Here is a 25,236-nt window from a genome sequence, read left to right on the forward strand (position 1 = left end):
GGCAGCAAGTGTTCCGAAGGTGCATGGTACTTGAAATAAAAGCATTGAGTCCCAAAGATAAAATGCACATCGTATTAATATTGTGCAGTTCAGGCAATGATAATATAAACCCAGGTATAAACCACTGCTCATCCCTGCATCTAAGTGCTTAAAACACAATAGGTCACGATACAGTATGTCACTGCCACATTCACTGGAACTGTACTCTCCCACTTCAAATCTGGAACAACTTTTGTTTGAACCACCTCTAGAACCCTGCTTCGTTTTTAATCTAAGCTTATTACATACTCAGAGTGCACACACGCACAGAACCAATTTCAGTCACGACACGCTCAGTCCTTTGGCTGCAGACACCGGCTGAAGAGCTATTTTTAAGAGATTCACCTACCTTACCTCTGAGAGTGGTTTTATCACAGCCCAGGACCCAGACTGCACGCTGACACGATCTAGTGACACATTCAGATGTATGCTCATGTACAATTCTGAGTAGTGTTTTCAAGTTTACGGAATACTCATGTTCTCAGGAGTACAGCACACGCTTAAGCAGTGTGATGGATAACTTGGCACTGGAACCTAACCCCACAATGTTAACACACAGAGAACACAAGCTACCTTCTCCCAAATACATGTCCCAGAACAGCCACATTTGGATCAGAATCAGTTTCGAGGATATTAAAAAAACAAAAACTTACTGGACAAAGAAGAGAAACTCTTAGGCTTGTTGTTGCTATTTCACTGTCTGGATCGGCAGTCAGCTTCTCTTTAACTGTTATTTGAAAGAAGAAAAGGTTTATTTTACAATTGATTTAAAACACAAATGGGATGACAGAGAAATAAAACCAGTCTGCAACTCTGTGCTAAACCTTCAGTTTGCCACATCTACTGGAAGCAAGCAGCAGTGACTATTGTTTCAGACTTACAATAAATATGTAATGTAAGCAGTCTTTACTCTCCAGAAAGATCATGAATGACAAGATTTAAGAAAGTGAAGAGCAGAAAAAGCTCATCTTAAGCCAAGGTCCCTAGAAAATGTATTTATACAGAGATGTCTCTTCTTATTTATATGCAACTTAGTACTTGAAAGTTATTTAAAATCTACCAATAACATGAGCCACATTGACTTGACTGGTAACTTCAAGCACATTAAAAATACGAAACGTGTTAGTTACTCTCACATGGACAAGCACCACTGTGAACCTCTGGAATACTCATCAAGCAATCCTGTGACTTAAAATTGGAAAGCAAATTGAGAAATAGGAAATCAGAAGTACCCTGACAAAATCTGGGGGTTAAGTAACGGCAGGGAAATAGCAGCACTACAGAAGTCTTTCATGTCTACCCATGCTCTACTTTTACTTACAAGGGCTGTTCTGCAAGCAGACATTGGTTAAATGAACTGCTCCATGAACAGTGCCTACACCCTCATCCTCAACTTGTATACAAAGAGCAGTAGCCACCTGGGAACCCTCCAGACCTTAGTGTGTTTAAGCCATCACACTGCATTAGCACAAGCTGATGCCCAGCACTATATCCCACTGGCTTCGTAGCATTTACTGCTGGGCTTATTTCTTCTTCCCTTTTGCAGAAGTCCCTGTGCTGTGCACAACACACGTTATCTGAGCATTAACGAGCGTGACCAACAGCTATCAGGTGTTGGTATTTTCACCCTCTCCCTGAAAAAGAAACATGCAGCAGTTCTTGCTTGCATTTTTATTATATTATTTTTAATAATATAACAACTTGGGTTTATTATTTTATCATATAAACACATTTTTATTATATAAACTTATACCAACATGCACTCGTCAGAGAAACCAATAAAGCAGCAAACCTCACACTTAAATTTGGAAGGGGGCTGGGAGGAGTACTGTGCTAGACATTCTCTCTCCAGGAGCTCACTCCACAATACCGTGCACCAAAAGGAACAAAAACTGTGTTGACAGAGACTTTCCTCCAGCGTGTCAGCATCAAGGTTCAGTATCAGGCATTTATTTCACCTTGCTTGAGGTACTAAATTACCAGTTAACTATATAAATACAGTTGTTCTGTTGGGAAGAAACAAAGCCAGTATGGCTGAACTGAAAGAGATTCTCTTGCATTTTTCCCTTCACAGTGTCAACAGGGTTCCTGGACTGGCTCCTAGTACAAACAAAGGCCTCTGAGTCTTTGAATTGGAACTGAATACAAAGAGCACCACTATCAGCTTCTCAAAACCCAGAGAATTGTAGGAAGTCCAAACCTCGGTTAGTACAGTCCTATTTCAAATCTCCTTGTACAAAAGCTATTTTTCCTTTAAACAAGTAGTACACGGGACATACTCAGTGCTCTAGAATGATCAGGGTTCCGTATTCCTTTTGCTCTCAACCTCTGCAGTAACACCGTAGAGGACAGCTGCTTTACAAGATAGACTGCCATGGAATAGTTCTAGAAAACACAACAAAAGATCAAAGTAAAAAGTGGTTTAATCAAAAGACAGCTTGTATTTTATACAATGCTTACACAATGTGTTACGCGATTACAGGGCACTGTGTTTCTAAAGCAGTTGCAGGACTTTAAAGTTTTCAGACTGGAGAAAACCCATCGTGCTTTAGAACGGTCACAGGGCTGGAGTTTGAGAGGTGAAACAAAAGTGACTTCACGCTTCACTGAGGGCACATTTAGCTGCAAGCCAGCCTATTAAAACTGCGTTTAGGACACTTCTGGAGGTTCCGTGTCTAACTTGGGGCTTGCAGTTTACAGCCCATTTAAGAAGGGTAATTTACATCTATGTTGGGTACTGCAGTTGTGTCAATACATTTAAGGGAAGCTGACGGGTCAGATATGATCAAAACTTTTCTTTTAATAAAAGCTTATTTCGTTTCCAGAATAGGAAAATCAGCAGTGATGCTTCTTGACAAGCAATACACAAAAAGATGCATCATCTGCTGTGTTTCCTACTCAGTGTGGAAGCACTGATAAACTTGCTTTTTCTTACCTTCCTGCCCTTGCTGCCTATGAAATGCAAACGCTGCTCCACTGCCGAAGCTGAACAGAAGCAAGGCAGTGAAGGAGTTCGACGGGGCCAAGACATACTCTAGTGAAACGAGCCAGAACGGGCCACCCCTCCCAGCCATCCGTCCTTCTCCAAAGAGTTAGGACACTTTCCCACACCAGACCGTGCAAATGTCCTTAGCGGTGCCAGTGAATTCCAGGGATGCTCCCTTCTGCCGCTACAGAAGATAATTTGGCGTAGAGGCAGGTCAGGCCGAACACCAATGTGCCAGCTCCCCTGTGAACGGGGTAAGCCTTCCCTAGAGGGAGAGGGCAGGAGCGGTGGCTCCCTCCTGGCATCACTACTGACTTCAAACCACAGTTTGGGATTTCTGAAGCTCGCATTTTTCTTGTCAGCTACCGACAACAGCAGGTAATAACTCTTTTTCTGAAAGTGTGATAGCGTACTATGCATTCCTCAGCAACACCCCTCTCTCCCCTCCACCCCCAAAATGGAAAGGACAGAATTTGTGTTCTCACTTCAGGGTACATGGATCACTTTTTGATATAAACAGTATTCATTAAGCCTGTAGCTGCACTCATACACTTTAAATTGAAAAAGGAAAGGCTCTTCCCAGCAACTGCCACGTCTGTTTCCACTAACAAAACAAAAAAATCCATACAGTTGTGACATCGACCATCCTTCGTTTAGGATGCCACCAGAATCCAAAGGTGGGATTTCAGGAATACACCTTGCCACCAAATTGCACAACTGGAAATAGCATCAGAAACACCCCACTTTAAATATTTTATTCTTACAATGAATGCTTCTCACATCGTTAAAAACCACTACTCCTTTAACTTGTTTGTTTAATGCCTCAATTAGTATAGAAGTTAGAAAAATGCTAATTAACATTGTGAAATTATTTACCGACAGCTTGAATCTACAAAGCTAAAAACTTGCCCAAGGCATCTTGTACAGCAGGCTCTTGAAACAGATGGGGTAAAAATCACAATTATGACTTCAGGAAAGGTAGAGTACACCAGTTGAGACATGCAACTGACTCTTCAGGAAAGGGGAGGAGGGCAATTCAAATTTTGTACTACAGAGTCACATCCAAATATCAAATAATGCCTCGCATTTAACTGCCAAGGTCTCAAACGAACACGTTCAGAAGCGTTACATGTCATGAGTGGTGAAGTTCTGACTGGCATCTAATTCCCATGAACTACATTCAGAATTTGCCACTCTCTTCAGTTTTGTATTGCAAGCTATAAGTTAAGCCCTGGGTTTTATAAATGAAACATCTATGAATCCTGAGAAACTGTCTAGTTCACAAGAGACCAGTGTAGAGGCCACACAAACTTGTGACATTTCTTTTTCCTAAATCCTCACTGGTATTCTTAAGCAAAAGCGCAGCATTGTATTCAGAGCCAGGATTCATCAACTTGCATGCAGGCACTCCTGCGATGTTAAGCCAAACCAGGTTCGTTTTTAAATTCTCATTTCTGATACCTGCAGTTCTCATTAGATAAAAGAGAGGTTTGAAAAAATCATTCAGCCATCATTTATTCCATAATCTGAACGGAGACTCTTTTACGCTCCACAAGAAATCCATCATGAAATACCATCATGATGTTTTATAACGGGCTATTGTGCATGACTGGGCTGTAAGCATTTTTCCACGCTGGTTCAGGAATTCTGGGCTTTGCACTCTGACAAATTCTTGGACAAGGTTTCATCTCAGGGCAATTCTCGGGACTTCTAAAAACAGGAGGGTTGCGATGGCAAAGCCACTGGATTTCAAGTACGTGTTGACTCTAATGCACATGTAGCAGGTTTTTTGCCATCAATGAAAGCAGTGCACTAAGTCACAGATTAATTTATTGAAGTAGCTTTTTGCAGCATGTTCCAGATTTAATTAGTCCAGTGGAACATCAGCAATTTTATAATGCCAATTGGAACATTCTCCCCACAAACACACACAAGTTGTGAAAACATGACTTTTTAAATATTAAAAGGACAGCAATTGTGAGAACTGAAATGTAAGAAAGGCGAATCAAACCTCCTGGGCCCTGCTGAGTTGCTATGCTGCATGTCTGCATTCACGGTTTTAAAAGACCACTCCGTACTCCATGTCACGTGCTAGTTACACGTGGAAGCCAAGATAAGGTTTGTCAAGTCTCCAAGGTCAGGAAGAGCTTAAAGTTTGAAGTTTAGACAAGAAAAGTTTTATAGGATGGTCTTGATCTTATTATCTGGGCCCTCAGTGTGTCATGAAGATAGGTGGGTGGGGGGTGAAGAGGGAGAGATCAGACAAAAAAAATGGAGGGCTACTGCTCTAAGGGCACACGTCCTATCTGCCCGGCATAAATATCATCAAAGAAGGGACGGCCTCCTGCTAAACCATGAAGTTCCTGCAGAATTAAACTTGCTTATCTTTCAGAGGCCAAAGCAGAAACTCATAAGCTCTAGACAGCGTTATGTACCACAGTTACTTACTCTTCCAATTTCTGCAGTCCATGAAACGACGATTGTGTTTGGTACCGTCGTAGATAATCTGACGAGTGAGGTAATGTTGATTGGTCGGCTAGGTCGCTTTGGTTCAACACCGTTTTTGGTTGGTGGAAGATAGCCCTAGAAATCAGAGTATTTTTTCCCCTCAGAATTAAAAAAACAACAACAAAAAAACCCACAAACCCCCCCCTACTTTTGCATTCTTCCCCTCTCACCACAACCCTGCCCCAACAAAAGCCTGAACCCAGCTTTCTCTTCAATTTAAAGAGATGCAAAACACCTTGACACTTTATTGTCTGATATTTATAAGCCCTTTCTCCTTACACAAAGCCTCGCGCTTCCCAAATCCTAACCCTGCGCAGCGGAATATTAAAAGGCACCTTTGCCACCTCCCCTTTCGCAGTGCTGCTATCCAGAATGCCTGGCTGACACGGCCGGCCTCACCCGGTGCGCTGCCCCAGCACCCTCCGCTGGCACTCTTCCCTTTGCTCCCGCTGGTCAGCGCTGCACAGGTCCCTGACGGGCCACCTCCAGAACAGAGTCCAACTTCAGACTCACTGGGTGTTCGTTAAACAAAAAGTTACTGTCATGGGTGTTTCTGAAAATTAATCTTCTGGATCTACCAGTTGGTCGCTTGAGAAAATTTACTTAGTGTGCTGGTTTTGGTTGGGACAGAGTTAATTTTCTTCCCAGTGGCTAGTTTGAGGCTGTGCTTTGGATCTGTGCTGAGAAGAGTATCGATAGGACCAGCGTTCTTCACCCTGCTAAGGGGTGTTTGTACCTAGTCACGGACGTTTTTGGTGTCTGGTGCTGTGCCTGTGTTCCCAGCTTCTTCTCTACAAGCAGCTGGGAGGGGCACAGTCAGGATGGTTGACCCAGATTGGCCGAGGGGGATTTTATTCCCTAAAACATCATTCTCGGTATAGAAGTTGGGGGTTGGGCCAGGGTTGGGACCTTTTTCTCTCCAGCAATAGCCCTCGGTCACTCGGCAGGTGATAAGCAGTTGTACCATTTGTTTTCTTTTCCATTATTTTCATTACATAGTAGTAGTACTATTGATATCATCATTTTATTTCATTTTCTTTCAATTATTAAATTCTTATCTCAACCCATGAGTTCCCACGTCTTTTCCTCCAATTCTCCTCCAGGGAGGACGAGGGGAGGTGAGTGAGCAGCTGGGTGGAGCTTGGTTGCTGGCTGGGATTAAACCATGACACTCCACTATCCTTTCCATTCACCTATCCATCTTCATTCCAATGCTCCAAAACGTGAAAACAAAGGTTAGGATAAATTCTCAGGCTGATTTCTGACAGACAGTTCCTAACAACGCTACCCAAACATGTACATGAAAATAACATCTTACTTACTGGAAGGCTGCATGGTTTCCCATTGACTTTCACACACAGATTGGGTGGGAAGTGATCTTCTTGCGGACAACTGGTTTCTGATAAACAAAACCTAAAAGCAAAGAGCTCCCGTCACCTTTCACTTCTGAAGTTATTTAAAGATCACCTCTTCCTAGAAGGAATCTTTATTCCACTGAGCTATGAAAGCATGACAAATCTTGCTAAACACAGTCCTCAAATTAGCTGTACTGATCTTTATGCAGGAAAGCCCCCTAAAATTACAGGTTTGGATCAGGATGGCTGTAGGTTCCTTCTCAGTTCCTTCTCAGATTTCTTGAATTCCTCAGACTGTCTCTGACTCATTCAAATATGCAGGTTCCTGTTACAAAGGCAGATCATCCAAATTTCCTCCCTACCACTTCTCCAGCCTGACATCTTGATACAAGACCAGGGTTTCACAAAGGACAAAATACAGAGTCTTTTCAACTCTCCCTCCTCCAACTTCAATAAACCAGCCAGCTGTTTAGCCACATGCCTATGTCAAGCCTCTTAAGTTCAGACAGTTTTATTTATTTACTTAAGTTCAGACAGGCTTATTTGCTACTGGAACCAAAATAAGACACACCCTTCTTTGTCCTACAAAATGCGTGTAGGCCAAGATCAGGGACAATGGGTATTCGAAGGACCAAAAAGAGCCTCTCCGCTGGCTTTCTTCCAGGGGACCTGCCCCACCCAGGCAGATGTATCATCGCATCAGGGTACAACTATTCAACACAGCTGAGCCTAGCATATTGCTGCGCTCAAAAAAAGGGAGAGTTACCTTCTGTCCCCATTTTCCCTCATGCCCTCCTTGTCCCTTTGTCCATCTGACCCCACACCAAGCCAACCCAACCTGCCGATCAGCAGAAGGCATCCTAACCCAAAACCAATCGCTTTCTGTCTGGGGACTTCACCTTGCAGACATGGCCAGGGGGATGAAAGGCAAGACAGACGTTTTTGACAGGAGCAAGCTCGGAAGTCAGCTCTGCTCACAGCCCTCTGCAGAATTACAGGAATACATAGGATTTAATCAACCTACACTATATTTGTCTAAGCCTCTAAAATAACCAACAGGTTAAGACCCAGTCTGGTGACTCCCAAAGTCTTGCCTCCATTGCCTAAAGAAAAGTAGACCTTGGGTTGCCATGCCCAGCAAATACTGTATTTGACATCTCTGCTAGGAAGAATAACTCTCCCTGAATGTACGTTTTGAAGACCCAGGCACCCAGAATCAGACAGATGTGGAGTTAACAAAAGGAGCATACGCACAGTCTAAAATCACGTATTGAAGAAAATCAGCTGGCTATGGCCAAGTACATGCAGTACTCCGACACGCCAGCTATCAGGCCACCAGCAACTTCAGGAAGGCTGCATGTAACAAGGAGAAGTAGTTAAGTCTGCCCTTTTCCTCAAGAAAACAATAGGATGAGACTCTTCTCCATAAAAGAACGCCTGACCTGCTGGGGAGCATGCATCTGATGTTATTTTAAAAAGCAACGGGCACTACAGATACATACCTTAGCTGGACCTGTACTGTGAAGTCACATTTGGTCCCAGAAATATCCCTAGAAACAACAGAACACAGGTTAAAACATACTGTTTACACAACAGGTTCATCAATATTTTGTCAAAACTTTGCTGCAAGTTCCATGTATGTAAACGACACTTCCCTCCTTCTGGTCAGACCACTACTCTCAAGACACACTAAAAAATACACTTTTTTATTTTTCAAGGTAAATAAATCAATTACATTCTCCTCTGACCTCTACCTTCTCTTTTTTTTTTTTTAATATACTACTAAGAAAATTCTGATGGGTCACTCTGAAGCACCATATTTGTCTAAGTGAATAAACACAGAACTCACAGGATCTGACTGACGGGGAGAAAGGGCTGCAGGAAGGAGAGTTATGAGTTTGTACAGTGCTTAGTGCAAGAGAAACCTACCCAACACCCACTGGACAGTGGTGGCATTCAATTCTCCCTTCCTCACCCTTTTCTTCTCCATCAACTTACACACAAAGAAGAAAGTAATTCCCCAGAAAAGTGTTCTCGGAGGCACTACACACACATCTGTGTTCTCTAAGATTACACTTCTAATTAAAGACATGGTAAGCTAGTTCCTTTTTTTAATTTATTTTAATTTATAAATACTGTATTACTGATCAAACTCACATTGAACTGCTGATTTGCTGCACTTGTTGCGGCGTCAGTGCAAATGCAAAGCAGGTTTCTCGAAATCGCTGACTATTATCTGATGCTAGAAGAAAACAAGAGACCATCACTTTAAAAACAACAAATAGAGAATAATTAACAGAACTATCTCCTTTTATTGAAGTGTCTACATATATTATATACATACATGTTTTTATAGCAAGCCCAATAGTATGACACACATCTGTTGCTGTAAACAACTTTAGAGCCAACAACAAAGTTGCCATCTAAACCCTCCTGGTAAATAAAAATACAATAAACAAATTTTATATGCATATAAAATATACATTAAAAAAAGTGATACAGATAACAGCAAAGCTGAGACAAATCAGTTTATGTCTTTCTACCCAGAATGGTAACTTACCACTACATATTCTCTGGTATCAAATAAAAAAAACCTCTTGGGAATTCTCATCAGTGACTTTTCTACTTCCTTAATGCACAAGATCATGGATTAGCCTGTGACAGTATGCAGAGTGACTAAGTACAGCACGTGCAACTTCTCACATTCCAGTAAGATATTTTACGGAGTTAAATGCACCAAATACACAATATGCAAACAGCTCAGGAGTATGAGCAAGTATGAAATGTGGTTTTCAAGTCCTTCACCTCTGCGCTATAGTGCTCCATAACAAAACAAACTACTTCAGAATTAATGCATCTGCTGAAAAAAATCAAAGAAACGTTAAACGGGTCCAAAATAGCACTTATATGTGAAACGCATCCCTTCCCCAGGGCTTCAGGCACTACTGCAGCACAGAACTACACACAATTGCAACGAAAATGGCTTTTTTTTTTTTAAAAAAAAAAAAAGAGAGCAGCTTCTCCCCAGAGAACTGTTCAATATGCTCATCAACACAACTATTGAAGTGAAAGCTGTGAGAAGCTTGCCATTCAATCTCATTATTCTTAATAATTTTATCAGGTTATGAATAACTATATTGTGTATTAAACACTCGATAAATTTATCCTTTTTTGTTTTACTACAATACACTTCCTGACTCATCCCTGAGTGACAGATGAGAATACTTCAGGGTGATACTTCAGATATTGTGTTAAAAACAGCATGTGGTAGGTTGGAACCAACAATAGAATAGACCCTGGCTTAGTATAAACATTAACAGTCGTAATCTTACAAAATTACATTCCTATCTTGGGTGTATGACAGTGTGACAAGCTCTGCACGTTTCGCTACAGCATATGCAACAACCACACGCAGTTCATTATCAGCTGCTCTAAAGCTCGATGGGCAAGGACAGGTAATATATACCTAACAGCAACTTTTGTGAAAACACTAGCAACAGTAATGTTTTTTAAAAGCATTAAGATATATAAATCCCTTTTTCTACTTTTATATGCATCTACTTCCTTTTTTTCCCAATAATATGTTGTACTGTAATGTCCAAAAGCAGCAGCTGGGCCCGGGTGCAGCATGCAGCCTCAAGTTCATGTTTAGTTAGACATGCCTAGAGTACCCAGCACCTATTTTTATTTTAATACTTTTCCAATTATACTTCTTCAAGTAAGAAACACGTCGGGCTTCAGATGCCAGGCAGTCATGTTATCACAATGTAAGGATTTGCAGGAATTACAAACACAATGTATACAATTAACAATGAAAATCAGTTATAATATTTGGTCCTCAATATAACTGTATACCTCTTTTTAATTATAACTGAAAGATCAGAATTATATACTGTAATCAACAAAAGATGAAGTAGCGGCATTAATGCACTGCAGACCAGAGACCTGAAAGAATTCAAGTTGTTATTTCATATTTTCACATGGTTAAATGTGGCCATAATCCATTGGGTTTATTCCCCCCCCATGTGTTATTTGCTTTACCCCAGAAACTGTCACCTCTGGCATCATTAGAAAAGTTCTGGGAGGTTTATGCAAACTTTTGTTGTGAACTCCAAGGCCTTTAATTAAAGGACAAGTCTGCTGAGCATTTAACTAATGCCACCTGCATTTAAAACAATTATCCAAAGAACTTAAACGGCAGTTAGCCAAAGAAAAAGTCTGAACCCAAACTTCCCAAGGAGTCTTTTTCCCTTTCAACTGCTCATCTTTCTGCTTGTTTTGGTTTTGCAGCATCCCCAGTTCAAAGTTAAGAATCGAGCAGGTAATATGGATTTTTGCAAGGGTTAGAAAGAAGGGAAGAGCAAAACAACTGTTTGCAAAACAGAATGTTCCAAAATTCAGTCCTTTTCCTCTGTTCATTATGGCTGGTATTAATGCAAGACTTGTTTTTGCTAACAGTGATCTTGAAAAGTGGGTTTCTAACTCCTACATGGTTTCATCATGCTTTTGCATTGACCAAACTAAAGCATTATACATTAAAACGGCAGAAAATTAAAAAGTACATTCTTCAGTGCTGACATGGGAGCTTTCAAAATCCCACTGTTCTTCACCAGCTACAGTTTTCGCACAGGGATAAGACACTAACGAGCCTCTGCTTAAATCAAAAATTTCTGCAACAGAAACAGCCACTTCAAACTCGGAGCCGTTAAAACACCACTGAAAGGCCAGCACTAGGAATAATGGCATTGTGCAGCTCAGGAATTTACTCTGAACTAGAATCCAGCCCAAAGGGAGAAATTAAGGAGGAAGATGATGGGCTGGGGGGAGGCTGGTTGGTTTTAACACTGTCAGGTTAGACTAAGAACAAAAAGGCCTCCAACATTCCTTCTCATGCTGGCTACCCACTTCTCATGCACTTGCCTTAATAACTGTAAGCAGAAGTCTCTGAGCTGATAGATCCCGGGTCCCCAGTGATGGCAGAAGTACTTCATCCCAAGCTGCTTGCTCTCTTCCTAGCCGTAACCCAGCATTAACATACACAGGCCGTGTTTTCAATACACTGCTTTGCGTACAAGCACTCGCTGTGATTACCGTGGGAGCGTGGCCAAATTGCAAAGCGGGAAGAAACAACTTGTTAATTAGGCAAAGAGATTCCAAAAGCCAATCGAAAGAGTTCAAAACTCTTGACAGATTGAGCAGTACAGACAGGAAGACAGACAAGAAGCTATGTTACTGTAAACTAGGAGAGCCACCGTCAGGCTCTTCAGCTGCTGTCAGGATACAGCTCTGCGCTGGGAGCGTGGAACTACCAACTGGAAAAAGAGCAAATCCAAACACCAGTCGCTCGATGCAGCACGTGCTACCGTAAGCAAGGCTAACCTTCAGGAACAGGCACGTTTCAGCAAATTAGAAAGACAGAATTTGAATCTTTACATTCAGCAAAACATTAAGAAATGGCAAGAAAAAAAACTGCCATCAGTTTAACCCAGACACAAAACGACTTGTAAAAGAGGCCGGGAACAACACTGAAAATACCAGGCTATCGCTCGTCTGTTAACTCAAGCAGAGCTCGGTTCAACACGCCAGAGCAAGTCAACAGCTTCAGAAAGACCCCATTTACCATGCCTGAACATCAGCTGCTCATTTCCTTCACTGCCTCACGTGCCACTGCAAACCAGCGCCACGAGGAGGTTTGTCCTGGGGAGGCCATGGGACACGAAGAGGCAGGTTTGGGTGGACAACCTCGTCTGGGGGTCTGGGGCTTGCCTAGGAGGAAGGGAGACATGCAGCAAACAACCCAAAAGCATCCTCTGGAAGGGAGACGAAATACACATTTTCTTTGTGGTCTCCTCTAATCTTCTCCCATATGTTTTCGCACAATCTCTTTATATCCGTATCCATTATTTCTAGATCTACTTACCCTACAAACGATGCATGAAAATCTCAACAAACGCATTAAACAGAGCTAATTTAGCAGCTTTACTATTCAATACTAAGCTTCCAAGCTTATCTACGGCTATACAAAGTCCTCTATTTCTAAGGACTTCAACACTCTCAAGGAAGAGACGTTGGAAATCTGGAATTTCAGAGTGTAGAAAAGCTAACAGATTTCTATTAATTCATTTGGTGGATCTGCTGTGTTTAGGAACACGAAGCAGATCCTGGCAAGTCAAGCACATCATTTACATTTAAAGTTTGGGAGTATGATTAAAACCAGAAATACGCAAATATCTAGTTTTACAAGAAAATCCTTCTGATGGCTAGAAACATGCAACCATGCCCTGCAAACAACTATTATTATTTAACAAAAGAAGGGCAAAAATAGATCTCCAATTGGAAACTGAGTGGATTAAAATAGAATTTATAATCTAATAAAGCTGGAATCCAGCCAGAACAACAGAGTTAATACGAACATTCTTAATAAAGTTGCCAGGAATGTTTTGGGAGGGGGTTGTTTGGTTGGGCTTTGGGGTTTTTTTCGTAAGTATGAATTATTAAATTGTATAACCTTTTCTTTAGCACTCTCTGAATGGCACAGAGTTCGGAGGATTAGTCAAGACTGGTTTATAGGCCACATCTCCTTTGCAATTTCAGCCAAGAGGTACAATGCACAAACGTCTAGTGGACTTCTGTATTATTTAAATTTACATATAAAGAGGAACAGTGTTTTTTTAAAAAAATACCCTGAATCACAAGCATCGCTTTACCTTGCTGCTAAAACATTTCCTGAATAATTCAGAAACTGAAAGGGTGGGTTTTGAAAGTATAATAAATATCTTTTCAAGGAGACATGTAATTCAATGGGTGTCAATGAGAAGAATTTCAGACAAGCCTTATAAAATACCACTTCTGATCTTACCAGAATCTCACTATTTTTGAGGGGGTGCTGAACTGGGAGGGTGAGAGGGGTGGGGAGAGGGAGCAGTAGGGAGTATTTACTACTTCTTTATTCATCCAGCTTACACCCAGGAAAGGCAATGAACAGACATGCACCTACTCAGAACCAGCACCAGCTCAGCCAACATTCGTGCAGCACACCCCAAAATGCCCAAAATGTTGCAAAAACATTACAGAGAAGAATTTCTTCTTCAAAGCTGTTATTTTCACCAACTCACTATCACCACACTTTCCTGAATTATTTCATGCTTGCCTCATTCAATTAACGATCCATACAGCAAACAGGATGGGTACGTGTTAAGTGAGTGACCCGATTATGCCTTGCTGGTTGTATATTTTGTTAAACATTTCACATGAGTAATAAGTTTTCAAAATTTGAGCAAACATTATTTTAATAGATGACAGTATCATTCACCAGACCAAAACTCAAAATTCTGTATGAATGTGTACATACGTGTCTGTACATATACAGACAATGAATACAGTATTTATATACATAATAATGATGACATAAAAAAACTATTTCCTACCAATTTTATTCTTTATTTTGGAAAAACCCTACAGTGCTAGCGTGACAAAAAGAGCCCAGCTTGAGCGGCTGCATTTTCTACAGCTCTAAAAATATTCTGTTCCACCTCACCAGTACCCAGGGCTAAAAATAGCCACACAATCTTTCTGCAGTAAAATACCTCTCGCTGTCTTGAGAAAAAGCCAGTCTCTAAATTTCCATTCAAGAACAGATACCTTAAAATCTTTAATGAATCTTATGTTCTCACACTGCTGAGGTGGTGATGCTTCCTGCAGCAACTGCGGCTGACCATCATGCCGCCAATATACCGAGGTTAATCTTTTCCATCTATCATCACCAAGTGCAGTTTATTAAATAGTGAAGGGAATACACTACCTCCCAATACAGAAAGATACTTGGACTAAAATTAAACTTGCACTTTACACTGCAGTAATTACCTAAGTTCAGGCCACAAGAAAAGCTATCATTGCCCTATTACCAACGATTTCCAATAACGGCATGTTTACTTTTGAAGGCAAAAATAGTTAAGTAAGAGTATCAGGACAATAGCAAATTTTTGCTACATGCTGTAAGATAAACAAGAGATGTCTAATTGGTTATTCACAAACCTAATGCAGTACATAATTGTGATCAGTTAAATTTGTCAAAACACCAGCCAGAAAAAGCTAAATGTTGTGGAAGCTGTCAACCCGACACATAAATAATTCTCGCTTATCTTCCCCAGATAGGTAAGATACCTCATTTTGTTGCAGCACAGGCATTTTGCTTTTTCTTTTAAAACAACAGACGGCATTGTATCAATTTATGTTCAATCCCCTTTCAAGTATCACTGCTGAAAATTTAATACACTGCCTCCAAGCTAGACCAAAATTACTGCGTCTAGATTAAGGCACAGAAAATGTTTACCTTTTAAAAAGGTAAAATTCAGGCAGGCTTTGAATTATTTTCAATTACAACAGAAGCCAGGAAATCCGTAACACAATACTACATACACGTTGCTCCTCATAACGCAGTTTGTCCAAAACCCCTTGTATTCAGCCTGAACGGGGTTCACTGATGCAACCGCTTTTGGAGGCGGGATCAAATGCCCGTGTACAGTACATTGCAACATCTGTAGATAAGCAGAAACCAAGCAGCTATACGGGAGAGAAACGATGAGAGGATACACCTTAACGGGGGATCTACACCTCGGGATGCATCACTCGCCCTTTTAAAACCACCACAATTCATGAAGATCCTGGGTAAGGCAAGTGTTTATGTATAAACACTTCCTTTCTGCTAACCACAGCCTCTGAGCACCAAGCTCCTGCCAGCTCCTGGAACCTTTCACACCCACCATACCCTTAATTTCCTGCTAGCCATTAAATGTACTCGTAGTGTCTAATATCAGGTCTGTCCCAGCCGGATTGCCCCTCGGAGAGCCACCCTCTCCCCTGGAACGCAGGAAAAGCCTCTTGCGAATGGCTAGAGCCATGCCAGAGGGGCCAAAGCCAGACCCTACACCCTGAGCCAGACACCCAGGAGGGCCGAGGGCTGCGCAGAACCGCAGCCAGCCCTGCACAAGCCGTGGGCTTCGGGAGCTCAGCCGCCCCGAGCTGATGCCCAGCACCAAGAGAAATCCCGTTCTGGCTTGTCACTTGCTCGCTGTGACACCTTGGCCATTTCACTTCATTTCAATCACTTATCACAATGGAGGTTGTGCAACCCTAACGTTTCAAAACACTTCAAAACTACTTGAAGGGATGCATTCTGGTAAACATTCTTTCCCTGACAGAGGTGACCAGCTCTTAACCCACTTCCCCGGGTTACAACGGCGCGGCACGCACAAAGACACGGCATTACTGTGAAGTGACAATGCCATGCTCTTCAGCTTAAAACAGCTGAAAAACTGAACTCGGTTCGGGGCAGTCTGCTGTATTCACCACTTCAGATCATTTCCAGATTCTGTCAATTTACGCTTTTAACAGTCAATACGCAGAAGCAACAGGGAGAGCTACACTGGGGGTGGGAAAGGCAGGGAGTAAAGCCACACGAAGGAGCTTATTTGAAACAGTGCCTAACTATATATATACACAAATAGCCTGGACAAACTCCAAGGGCCACAATTAATTCATAAATATGACGTATCTTCTAACTCTCCAGGATAGGTTGTATAAACAGAATAGATCAGCTGGAAACTCTGTGCAATCGGACAGATATTTATGTCTGATTAAAAAAAATAATCAGTCGCGTATGAGAGCATTTCTGAGCAATGAGGATTTCTGGAGGTCTACAGGAAGTATTAAGGGACAAATTCACGCCCACCTCCAGTGCCAGACCTCTCTGCCCTTCCAACCTACCTCTGTGGAGTAAATACGCCCTCCCCCAGCCCTCCCCTGGCCGGTGTCCCTCCTGGGACCACAGACCTCCACTCCACATCCGATCCATCATTTTGCCAGAGGGAAGGAACATCACTGCATCCTCCAGACTCAAGTCGCTTGATTTCTTCAGACACCTACATATATGGCCCAGAACTCCACGGGACATACCCAGGCTTTTTTAGTTTGCACTCCTAAAAGCACGGACAGCAATTAAGCACTTTAAATGAGCAGCACTGAAGAGCTAGCGCTGCCACGTCCCTGCACGGGGTATATCCTGATCCTAGTGCACTTCTGCCCTCACCGAGAGAGCAGCAAGTTCTATAAGCTGTGCTGGTTGTAGCTGGGACAGAGTGAATCTTCTTCCCAGTGGCTAGTATGAGGCTGTGCTCTGGATCTGTCGTAGGCTGTGTTTTGGATTTGTGCTGAGAAGAATATTGATAACACTCGTGTTTTTAGTTGCTGCTAAGGAATGTTTATAGCAAGTCGAGGCCTTTTTCAGTTTCTGATACTGCCCCTGCTTCCCAGCTGCTTCTTCCATGAGAAGTTGGGAGGGGACACAGCCCGGACAGCTGACCCAAACTGACCAAAGGGACATTTCATGCCAGCAAACTTCATGCTCAGTGTTAAGCTGGGGGAGCTGAGGGGAAATCGTTACTAGGGAACTGGTTGAGCATCGGTCAGCTGGTGGTGAGCAGCTTTATCATTCTCCTTACTTTTCTCCTTTCCTGCTTTATTACATACTATTATCAGTAGTAGTAGCAGGATTTTCATTACATATTATTAGTAGTACAATAATTTTATTTCACTTTCAATTATTAAACTGTTCTTATCTCAACCCACAAGTTCTCTTTTTCCTCCAATTCTCTCCCCCATCCTACTGGGGTGGGGGTCGGGGAGGGAAGCAAACGGCTGTGTGGTACTTGGTTGCTTACTGGGGCTAAACCACGACATAAGCCAAACAGGAAAGGCAAAAAATTAAGTGTAAAGTTCATGACCAGATAATAAAGTCCTTCGTAATCTCTCTACCAGGATAAGCACAACACATATCATCATGTTCTAAAAGCCATCCTAAAGGGAGATTGAAGTGTCTTCTAAAAGATTCCAAGTCACTGAAGACTTCCAAGTCCCAGCAACATTTCCAACAACTAAGTGATCTCAACATCTTGGTTGCAAGAGGAAATCTTCAAAAATACATATTGCAATAGCAGTTTCCTCTCTCATGGCATGTAAACAGCACTGCTAACACTTAAAGGGACACCACTCCAAGCTGAGATCAGTTCACTGATTATTAATGGATTATTCACATACTTTGAATCAACCACGTGGTTTGCTGTAATTCCTTCTACTAAAAGCTTTAATTAGAATCACAGAACATCCTGAGTTGGAAGGAACCCACAAACATCATGGAGCCCAACTCCTTATCAAATTATCAATTATCAAAAAGATATCCTAATTTGATCTTGGGAAGCAAAATGGCTTCCTAGATCCATTCCCATCAAAGCAGCAGTATCTAAAAAGATCCATATCCTGTAAGGTCCTGGAATTTGTGTGATCTCAGTTCTACGCATGAGGAGATTGAGCAATCAGCTGAAGTGAGCAGTAATAAATTACACTCCTTTTCTTGTAGCACATGAGCTACCTAGTTGGTTAAAGCTCTCTCAGGCTTAAAAGAAACAGACTGGACTACAGATTGATTCTCTATACATGAACTTGAGGCACACCATATGCAAATACAAGTTGAAGCCAAAAAAAGAAACTCAAGTGCACTGTAATTCTAGTTGAGCTACAGCACACGAACAGGAGAGAGCTAATATTTCAGCTTATTCTTTCACCATGAAAAGCTGTAGAGCCGGAAGTCAGAAAGCTCAAGCCCGAGTTGAGAGTACAGTGTTTTGTTGAACTTCCTCCCACAAAGTACATTTAAAAAAATAACAAACATATAAGACAGAAAAAGTGTGACTTTCATATAAACCATGATACTGATTGCACAGAGCAACAGATCAGCTCGCTGATAAATGAACTGCAGAAATACTTGCCAAACAAAACCTTTATAGTTTCCAACCTCAGATTCTAAGTGCACTGGATTGTTTAATTGTTTAGTAATACCTGTACCTTGAACTACGGTCACCCTAAAGTTTTTAGTGAGATCAGTTGCAAGTTGTCTTCAAGAACGAACTCAGTCAAAAAGAAAATTTCAATGTAAATGCAAGTCAAACCCAAATGCTGGTTAGTAAGCACAGAATTCATGAGGGCAGGCACCAGGGGTGAAATTCTGCTTATTGAAGAAACTCTGTTACAAGAGTCCACAGATTAGGAAATCAAACTGAGCAAATCAAGAAAAGCCTCAGTAGAGCCACCGGAAGCTCCTTTCACCTGACGGAGCCAGTATCCGCAGTCTGGCAGGCAGCATACAACGATTTCTGTGAGTGATACTGACTCCCCAAAATGCCTTCTGAGAGGGTGAGACCTGTAGGTAAAAATCCTGATTTCCATGGCTCAGATATGAGTTTCAATGTTGTGTTCCACATGGCTTAAACCTGAAGCATAGCACATAAATGGTAGGGTGATCATCCACATGCCATTCGGACAGCTTTTAAAAGACCAACAAATCCCACAGCCCCTTTAATCCTTTAAACTGAAAAGAAAAGGCTCATTTCCCCTTGCAGGTAAGTAAGGACCCATAACCTAGTTAAAATGTTTTTTGGAACCACTATGCAGCTCAAGCAATTAGGAATGACATATGCTGTAACAACAAGTATTTTAAAGATGTTGTTTAAACATCTAATGTCCCTTCCATAATAATCTGGCAGAAGTTTGGTACTCGCTACTCACAGTAAACACATTTCACCACGCACAAGAGATCTTATCTGTGTGTTAGAAGTTACTTTTAGAAAATTGGCCCTACGCTTAAAAAACAACGAATTGGCAGTGTCTGTGCACCGAAGGCTGAAAAGAGTGAAAAGTTAAGTGAAAGCTGCAGCTTCGCTTGAGAAACTAACAACCAAAATTCTCCTACTTAAAGGGGTTCCTATTCACAAAACAACAGAGGAGTCACAGTAATAAGGCAACTTTCACACTATCCATCCACAGTAATAAGGTAACTTTCACACTATCCATCAGCCCAAACTGGATAGCCTTTTCCTCCAAAAAAGTCGTATGATCACATCAAATCATGGTTGACTATGGGGCGGAGTCCTCAGGCTTCTCCCTAGCACTGCACGAGCTCAGTGTACAGCTTCATCCACCAACACCCATTTCCAGAATACAGAGCATTCCTAGATGGCTTGTACACAAAAACATCCAATATAGATGCTTTCTCAATTCTGCAGTGAGTATGACTAATAAAATACAGATCAAATTCGCCAGCTTCACTGAGCATGGTCAGATACCTCTTTGTCTCAAGATAAACAAGCCCACTGGCAGTCTTCTTGGGAGTAAAAAAACGTTGTCATCCCCCGACAGCACAGCCAGCATAACCGTAATTGTCAGGATTAGCTGCACGGCTCTGGAAGAGCTACGCAGGAGTCATGTACTTGAAACACTCGGAAGGAAGCGAGAGAGACTGCAATCGAGCAGAGTAACAGCAGGAGAAGAGTCCCACTGTCACCGGGGCCTAGCTGCTATTTTCAGTTCTTCAAACGAGAGCAGGTTGAGGTAGCAGAGGCTGAGTTTACGAGTTCAACTAGCTAGGCAAGTCTGCTGTTCTGCGAGCATCCTACTCACTGCTACAAGTTGTACGGGCTGCTGTAAGCCAGAGAACGTTCACAAAAAGGTAGCCAACAGCCTTCTAACCCTGAGCCTGTCACACATGCCCCAGCCAGCCATGCTCCAGTAAAGATCCTCAGTAGCTAGGGAGAAGGGTACGGATGGATAAAGCAATGCATTTCCCCCTTACCATGAATCCAGCCCAGCCAGCATGTCCATTTTAATCACAGTTCAGAGCTACATTTTGAGGAAGCAAGTGTAAGAAGGTAACATCCATTTCCTCCTTTTGTTCTTGACATTAAAAATAATGGTTAGCAAATTTAATTTCCTTATCTGTTGTTCACATTAGTTTGTGTACCACCCACCTACGTAAAGTATTTGGGTACAGAATGCATGTTCAAGTGCCCTGCTGTGCGATCTCTTCACTGAGGCTTTGTCAAATTACTGGTTTTCAAATTGATCATCACGTCTTGATAGGACAGAAGACTAGTGTAGCAAACCTTCCAAGCAATTCCACCCTGACTTGGGAAAGGCCAGGGAGAATCACATCCCAAGATGTGCTTTGCCCAACTGTCATTTCAGAAGAATCTAAAGATGCTCAAATACACAGAGATCGCACTCATTCTCTCTCGCACACATTTTTTTCTATTCCAGCAGGTTCCATTTTAAGCAGGGAGATAATTATTCAAAACCCCACATCAGGTCATCAGTTCATTCTTGTGGTGGAGGGAAACAGAAAATTCAAAAGTTTCTTATCCCTACCCCACGAGGAATCTGGGGAAAAGCAAGCAGGAGATGCTGAAACGCTGGCCAAATGCCAAGAAGTTCTGAGTGTTTGTAATACGTATCAGCCATTTAAAAACAAAGCCAGGGAACCTAGAAATTTGACATTTGAGGAAACCCACACTGTTTGCAGCGGTGAGAAGGATGTCCAAACCATTCGGGGCAAATATTCAGCAAATCATCTAAGACCATTAGAGTATCAGTAACTGTATGAATGGAGAAAATTAATACAAGTCTACTCCATACTTGCATTTAAAACTACTAAGCTGTATGCTCCATTGCTCCATGTTCTTTTGAAAGTGTATAAAGCTTCATATCACTGGTTATTAATCCAAAAGGTTTTTTCATTAACATACACATATTTATAACTCTAAAATACCTTCACGACGTTTATAGTTTGCAATTTTACAATCTGTAGCAACATTACTTTCCACTACAAGAGGAAACAACCAATCTTTTCTCATATGCATGGACACTGAAGCTCTCTCTTCCCCTAAAAGCACAAGAAAAAAAAAGCTTTTTAAGAGTATTGCTTCAGACAAACAGAAAGACAACTGCAGACAGGATTCACGTGCAAAACAAAACCTCTGAACATAGCCTTCAGTTAATTGAAAGGACGGAGATGGCTTAAAAAGGTATCTGGTTGGAATTTTACCCACTTCCATTATCTTACCCTGACACTCCGAGTCCACAAAGGGGAAAAAATCTCCTATTGTCTATAAAGTCCTCAAGCAATAAGACATGACAGAGTGTGAATTATCATCTCTTCATTTGGGGCCGGTTTGTCAGACACAGAGCTGACAGCAAAATGTTGTTACCACATCCAGGAATAAATGCATACCATAATTCCTGCGTTGGAATGTCTTACTGAAATTATAGCATTATTTTTAAGTATTTATAATGTAAAAGTGATGAGAGACATACTGAGTACCTAATTATCCTGTACCACCAGCACTGCCTGGAATGCTTATTAATCAATTAGGTTTTAGACTGAAGCTGAAGAGACACAGTATACCTCTTAAAAGAATACCTGAACCGGAAGATGAGGCTATCAAAAGCTGGCTTTCCCCTCAATATTTCAGTTATAACAGTTGTCTGCATATTTTTTTGTCTTAGGTGTGTGACATACTTCAGAAATCTGCAGTTCACCCTCAGCACTAACGTATCAGACCTCCTACATCCCTGTTGCTGTTCAGACTGTTGAAGTACCTGCTCCTTTCTGTTTACAAGAGATCTCTTGCAAAGAACATTTTTTTTCACTCACCCACCATCTCCCCATACCTACTCTCACAAACCTACTACTAGTACTACTAGCTATTCCCACAGCGAACTTTTTCCAGGGTTTGAAGACAGCAGAAGGTTCCAGCATGCAAGCAGCCCCTCCAACAGTCCACAGGACTATTGTGTTTAAGGAGTATTTAAGAGTACTAAAAGTTAACCACTCTGCTAAGTGCTGTGTGGAGTCAGAGCCAGAAAATCACAAGTTGTTATATAATGCTCTGTAAGCAACAGATTATTCTCAGCATCTACACAAGTGATTTACACCTTAATACAAAAGACAGTTTAAAGAAAAGTAGCTACAACTGCAAAAGAAACACAGGTTTTCCTAAACTCAGACGTTTGGGCTGTAAGGGATCGCAGGAAATACCTAGCCTGGAATTCTTTTCCAGCACAGATGAGACGATTTTGTGGGCTTGATGGATTCGGGGATATTTTTGGTTTAGTTTGTTTTTAAACAGTGAAACTCAATGGTTTATAAGAACAACTGAAAGCAGACAGGTTTTTTCCCTTTTTCTAAGGTTTAGTTTGTTTCTTGTCAAACTCACCCCTTAAATATTATAGATCTTAGAACCACATATAGTGGCTCAGCTAAAGCAACTAATGAGTGTTACGTAAGATGTCTCTCCATGTAGAACAATCTGTTCCAAAAGTTACCAAAAATAGCAATTCTCTAAACACTGGTGTGATGCAATATTTAACCAGTTAACTGCATTAGCAGCTGAATTCATCCATTACCATTTAAAAAACAAAAGACTTATTACAAGTCTTATTATTATTACAAATATTATTACAATGTTTGCAACCTTACCTAGGCTGGTAGGTTTTATCAGCTCGTCCAACAAGTCATAAAAAGGTAATTTCTGAAGTTTTATGTCAGGATGGACAGGGTGGAGCGCAGATGTAAGATGGGGGAGTTCCAGTTCATGTTTAGGTCCCAGAAGCGAAACGGGAAGCAACGGTGACGTGGCAGGGTGGCCATCGTAACTGAGCTGTGGAATGGTAGACGGCGACAAAGCTGCTGGCATGGAGCTCGAGTGTACGCTGGGAATAGATAAGTCTGCAGGTGTCATGATTTTCTGAGGGAACCTTCGCCTATAGAGTTCTTTGATTTTCATTTGTACAGCAGGACTGCAGCCAGCCTTTAACAAGTGCAGTGCTTTTGTGAGAAGTTCGTGTTTCCGTCCGTGCTTGTTCCTTCCCGCGTAACCCAGAAGTACTTGCAGTTCAGAAACTCTAAGGCTCATAACCATTTGCTTAAAAGAAACAAAACAAAAAAATTAGTATTCAAGTTACATCATCTTACACACTAACATTAGAATGTGGCTTAATCCCATTAAGTGTACAGTTTTTAAAGGCACACCGTCACTGCTCTTCCCCCACTGATTATCTGAAACACAGCGTAGAACAGTACTTGTTCACAGACAGATGTATCCACTGCCAACATCTGTAATGAGCTGCTTTTAAAGAGATTTCCATTTGCCATACACAATTCAGGACAGTGATACTGGGGAAGGGGGACAGGATGATGGACACCCGAGAGAAGGCCAAGTTGCCAGGACAAAATAAAGCTTGTAAACATAACCATTTTCCAATCACTGTTCTGCTAGCATCTCTAACGTTAACAAACTTTTTGACTTCCAGCTAAATGAATAAGAAGTCACACATTTGATAGTATCCAAGCCTCCAGTACTTGCTTGACAATATCCAAGTCTCCAGTACTTGCACTTGAAAGCGGTGCCAGTCCTTAACTCTGGAACCCTACTTCACGTTCAAGTCTCTCCCTCGATTTTTGTCATGCAGCATCACTAATTCACACAGGTTCAAAAGAAAGGATGTTAAAAAGAGAAAGAGGAATTACAATCAGAGTTTTGTTCAACCCCATATGATCGTTATTGAGTGTAAGGAAACCTCTTCCAGTTCCATTTCCTTACTTCTCACATCAGAGCTGCGTGTTCTGTTTTGGACGGGGTAGCAGGAGGGCCTTGCCTTCTATTAATTAGCACCTTCATTTACACGGTCTTCTACTGTCTCCCAAAACCGTCTAATGAATCAAACCAGCAAGACCTTGTAAACTGTTTCACTTCTTCAGGAACAGAGAAAAACACCATGCAAAGTAGTGAAACCAGCAATCCCCTGTGCACACTAAGCACTTCCTTGCTGGCCAAGCAGGAGCCAGAAAGTCAACTTACGAGCCTACTTTCTATTTTAAAACTTCTTTCAGTGCTTGACAGTGTCTTGTTCACTATCACAAGGCCTGTGACACCAGCTGAAATTATATTCCTGCAGAATTTTGGATTCCCAAGAACTTGTTGCCAAGAGTAGCTCTCCGGAGCTTCTGTATGAACCCATTCAACACTCTGAGTATTTTGTAGTCAATCCCAAAAGATCAAATTCAAAATAATACTTGAGGTATCTATTAGGGACCAAAACAGCTACATCAGGATATCAGGGTTCTGATATTTGCCAGTCGCTGAAGGCTGAATAAGCAAACTAGGACCGGCATTTGCAAACAATCTGTGGAGTACAAATGCTCCCATCCTCACTAGTTCTGTGCAAAGTATCCAGACACAGAGTACTCCCATTATTTTCACATTAATTCTTAAACCTAAAGTGCTAATTTTAGAAAGTTTGCTATCTTTAGCTTCAGAAAACCAGCCTGAAACTCCTATCAATTCCTCCAACCTCCGGCACCTGCAAGAGATCTTCAATGCACAGATCTCCACAAAAGGTATTTCCCTATACTGAAATAGGTCATGTTATTTAAAAGCCCTAAATTAGATGATTCATGTATTT

The 25,236-nt window shown here is 41.6% G+C and overlaps 1 protein-coding gene across 2 annotated transcripts in view; it reads right to left on the minus strand.

Annotated features, from left to right (window-relative positions):
• The window catches only part of PIAS1 (protein inhibitor of activated STAT, 1), a 34,367-nt gene extending 10,672 nt beyond the window's left edge, over positions 1-23,695 (minus strand). For both annotated transcript variants that reach the window (XM_010154772.1, XM_010154773.1), the window contains exons 1-7: positions 23,252-23,695; positions 9,046-9,130; positions 8,391-8,438; positions 6,856-6,946; positions 5,474-5,608; positions 2,319-2,424; positions 693-766 (exon numbers count right to left, since the gene is read on the minus strand). In XM_010154772.1, coding sequence (XP_010153074.1) covers positions 693-766; positions 2,319-2,424; positions 5,474-5,608; positions 6,856-6,946; positions 8,391-8,438; positions 9,046-9,130; positions 23,252-23,693 — 981 coding nt within the window. In that variant the 5' untranslated portion in view covers positions 23,694-23,695. The remainder of the gene's footprint in view (positions 1-692; positions 767-2,318; positions 2,425-5,473; positions 5,609-6,855; positions 6,947-8,390; positions 8,439-9,045; positions 9,131-23,251) is intronic.
• Between the last annotated feature and the right edge of the window lie 1,541 nt (positions 23,696-25,236).

Source organism: Eurypyga helias, unplaced genomic scaffold (genome assembly GCF_000690775.1).
Source record: "Eurypyga helias isolate BGI_N326 unplaced genomic scaffold, ASM69077v1 scaffold9637, whole genome shotgun sequence".
Lineage (NCBI taxonomy): Eukaryota > Metazoa > Chordata > Aves > Eurypygiformes > Eurypygidae > Eurypyga > Eurypyga helias.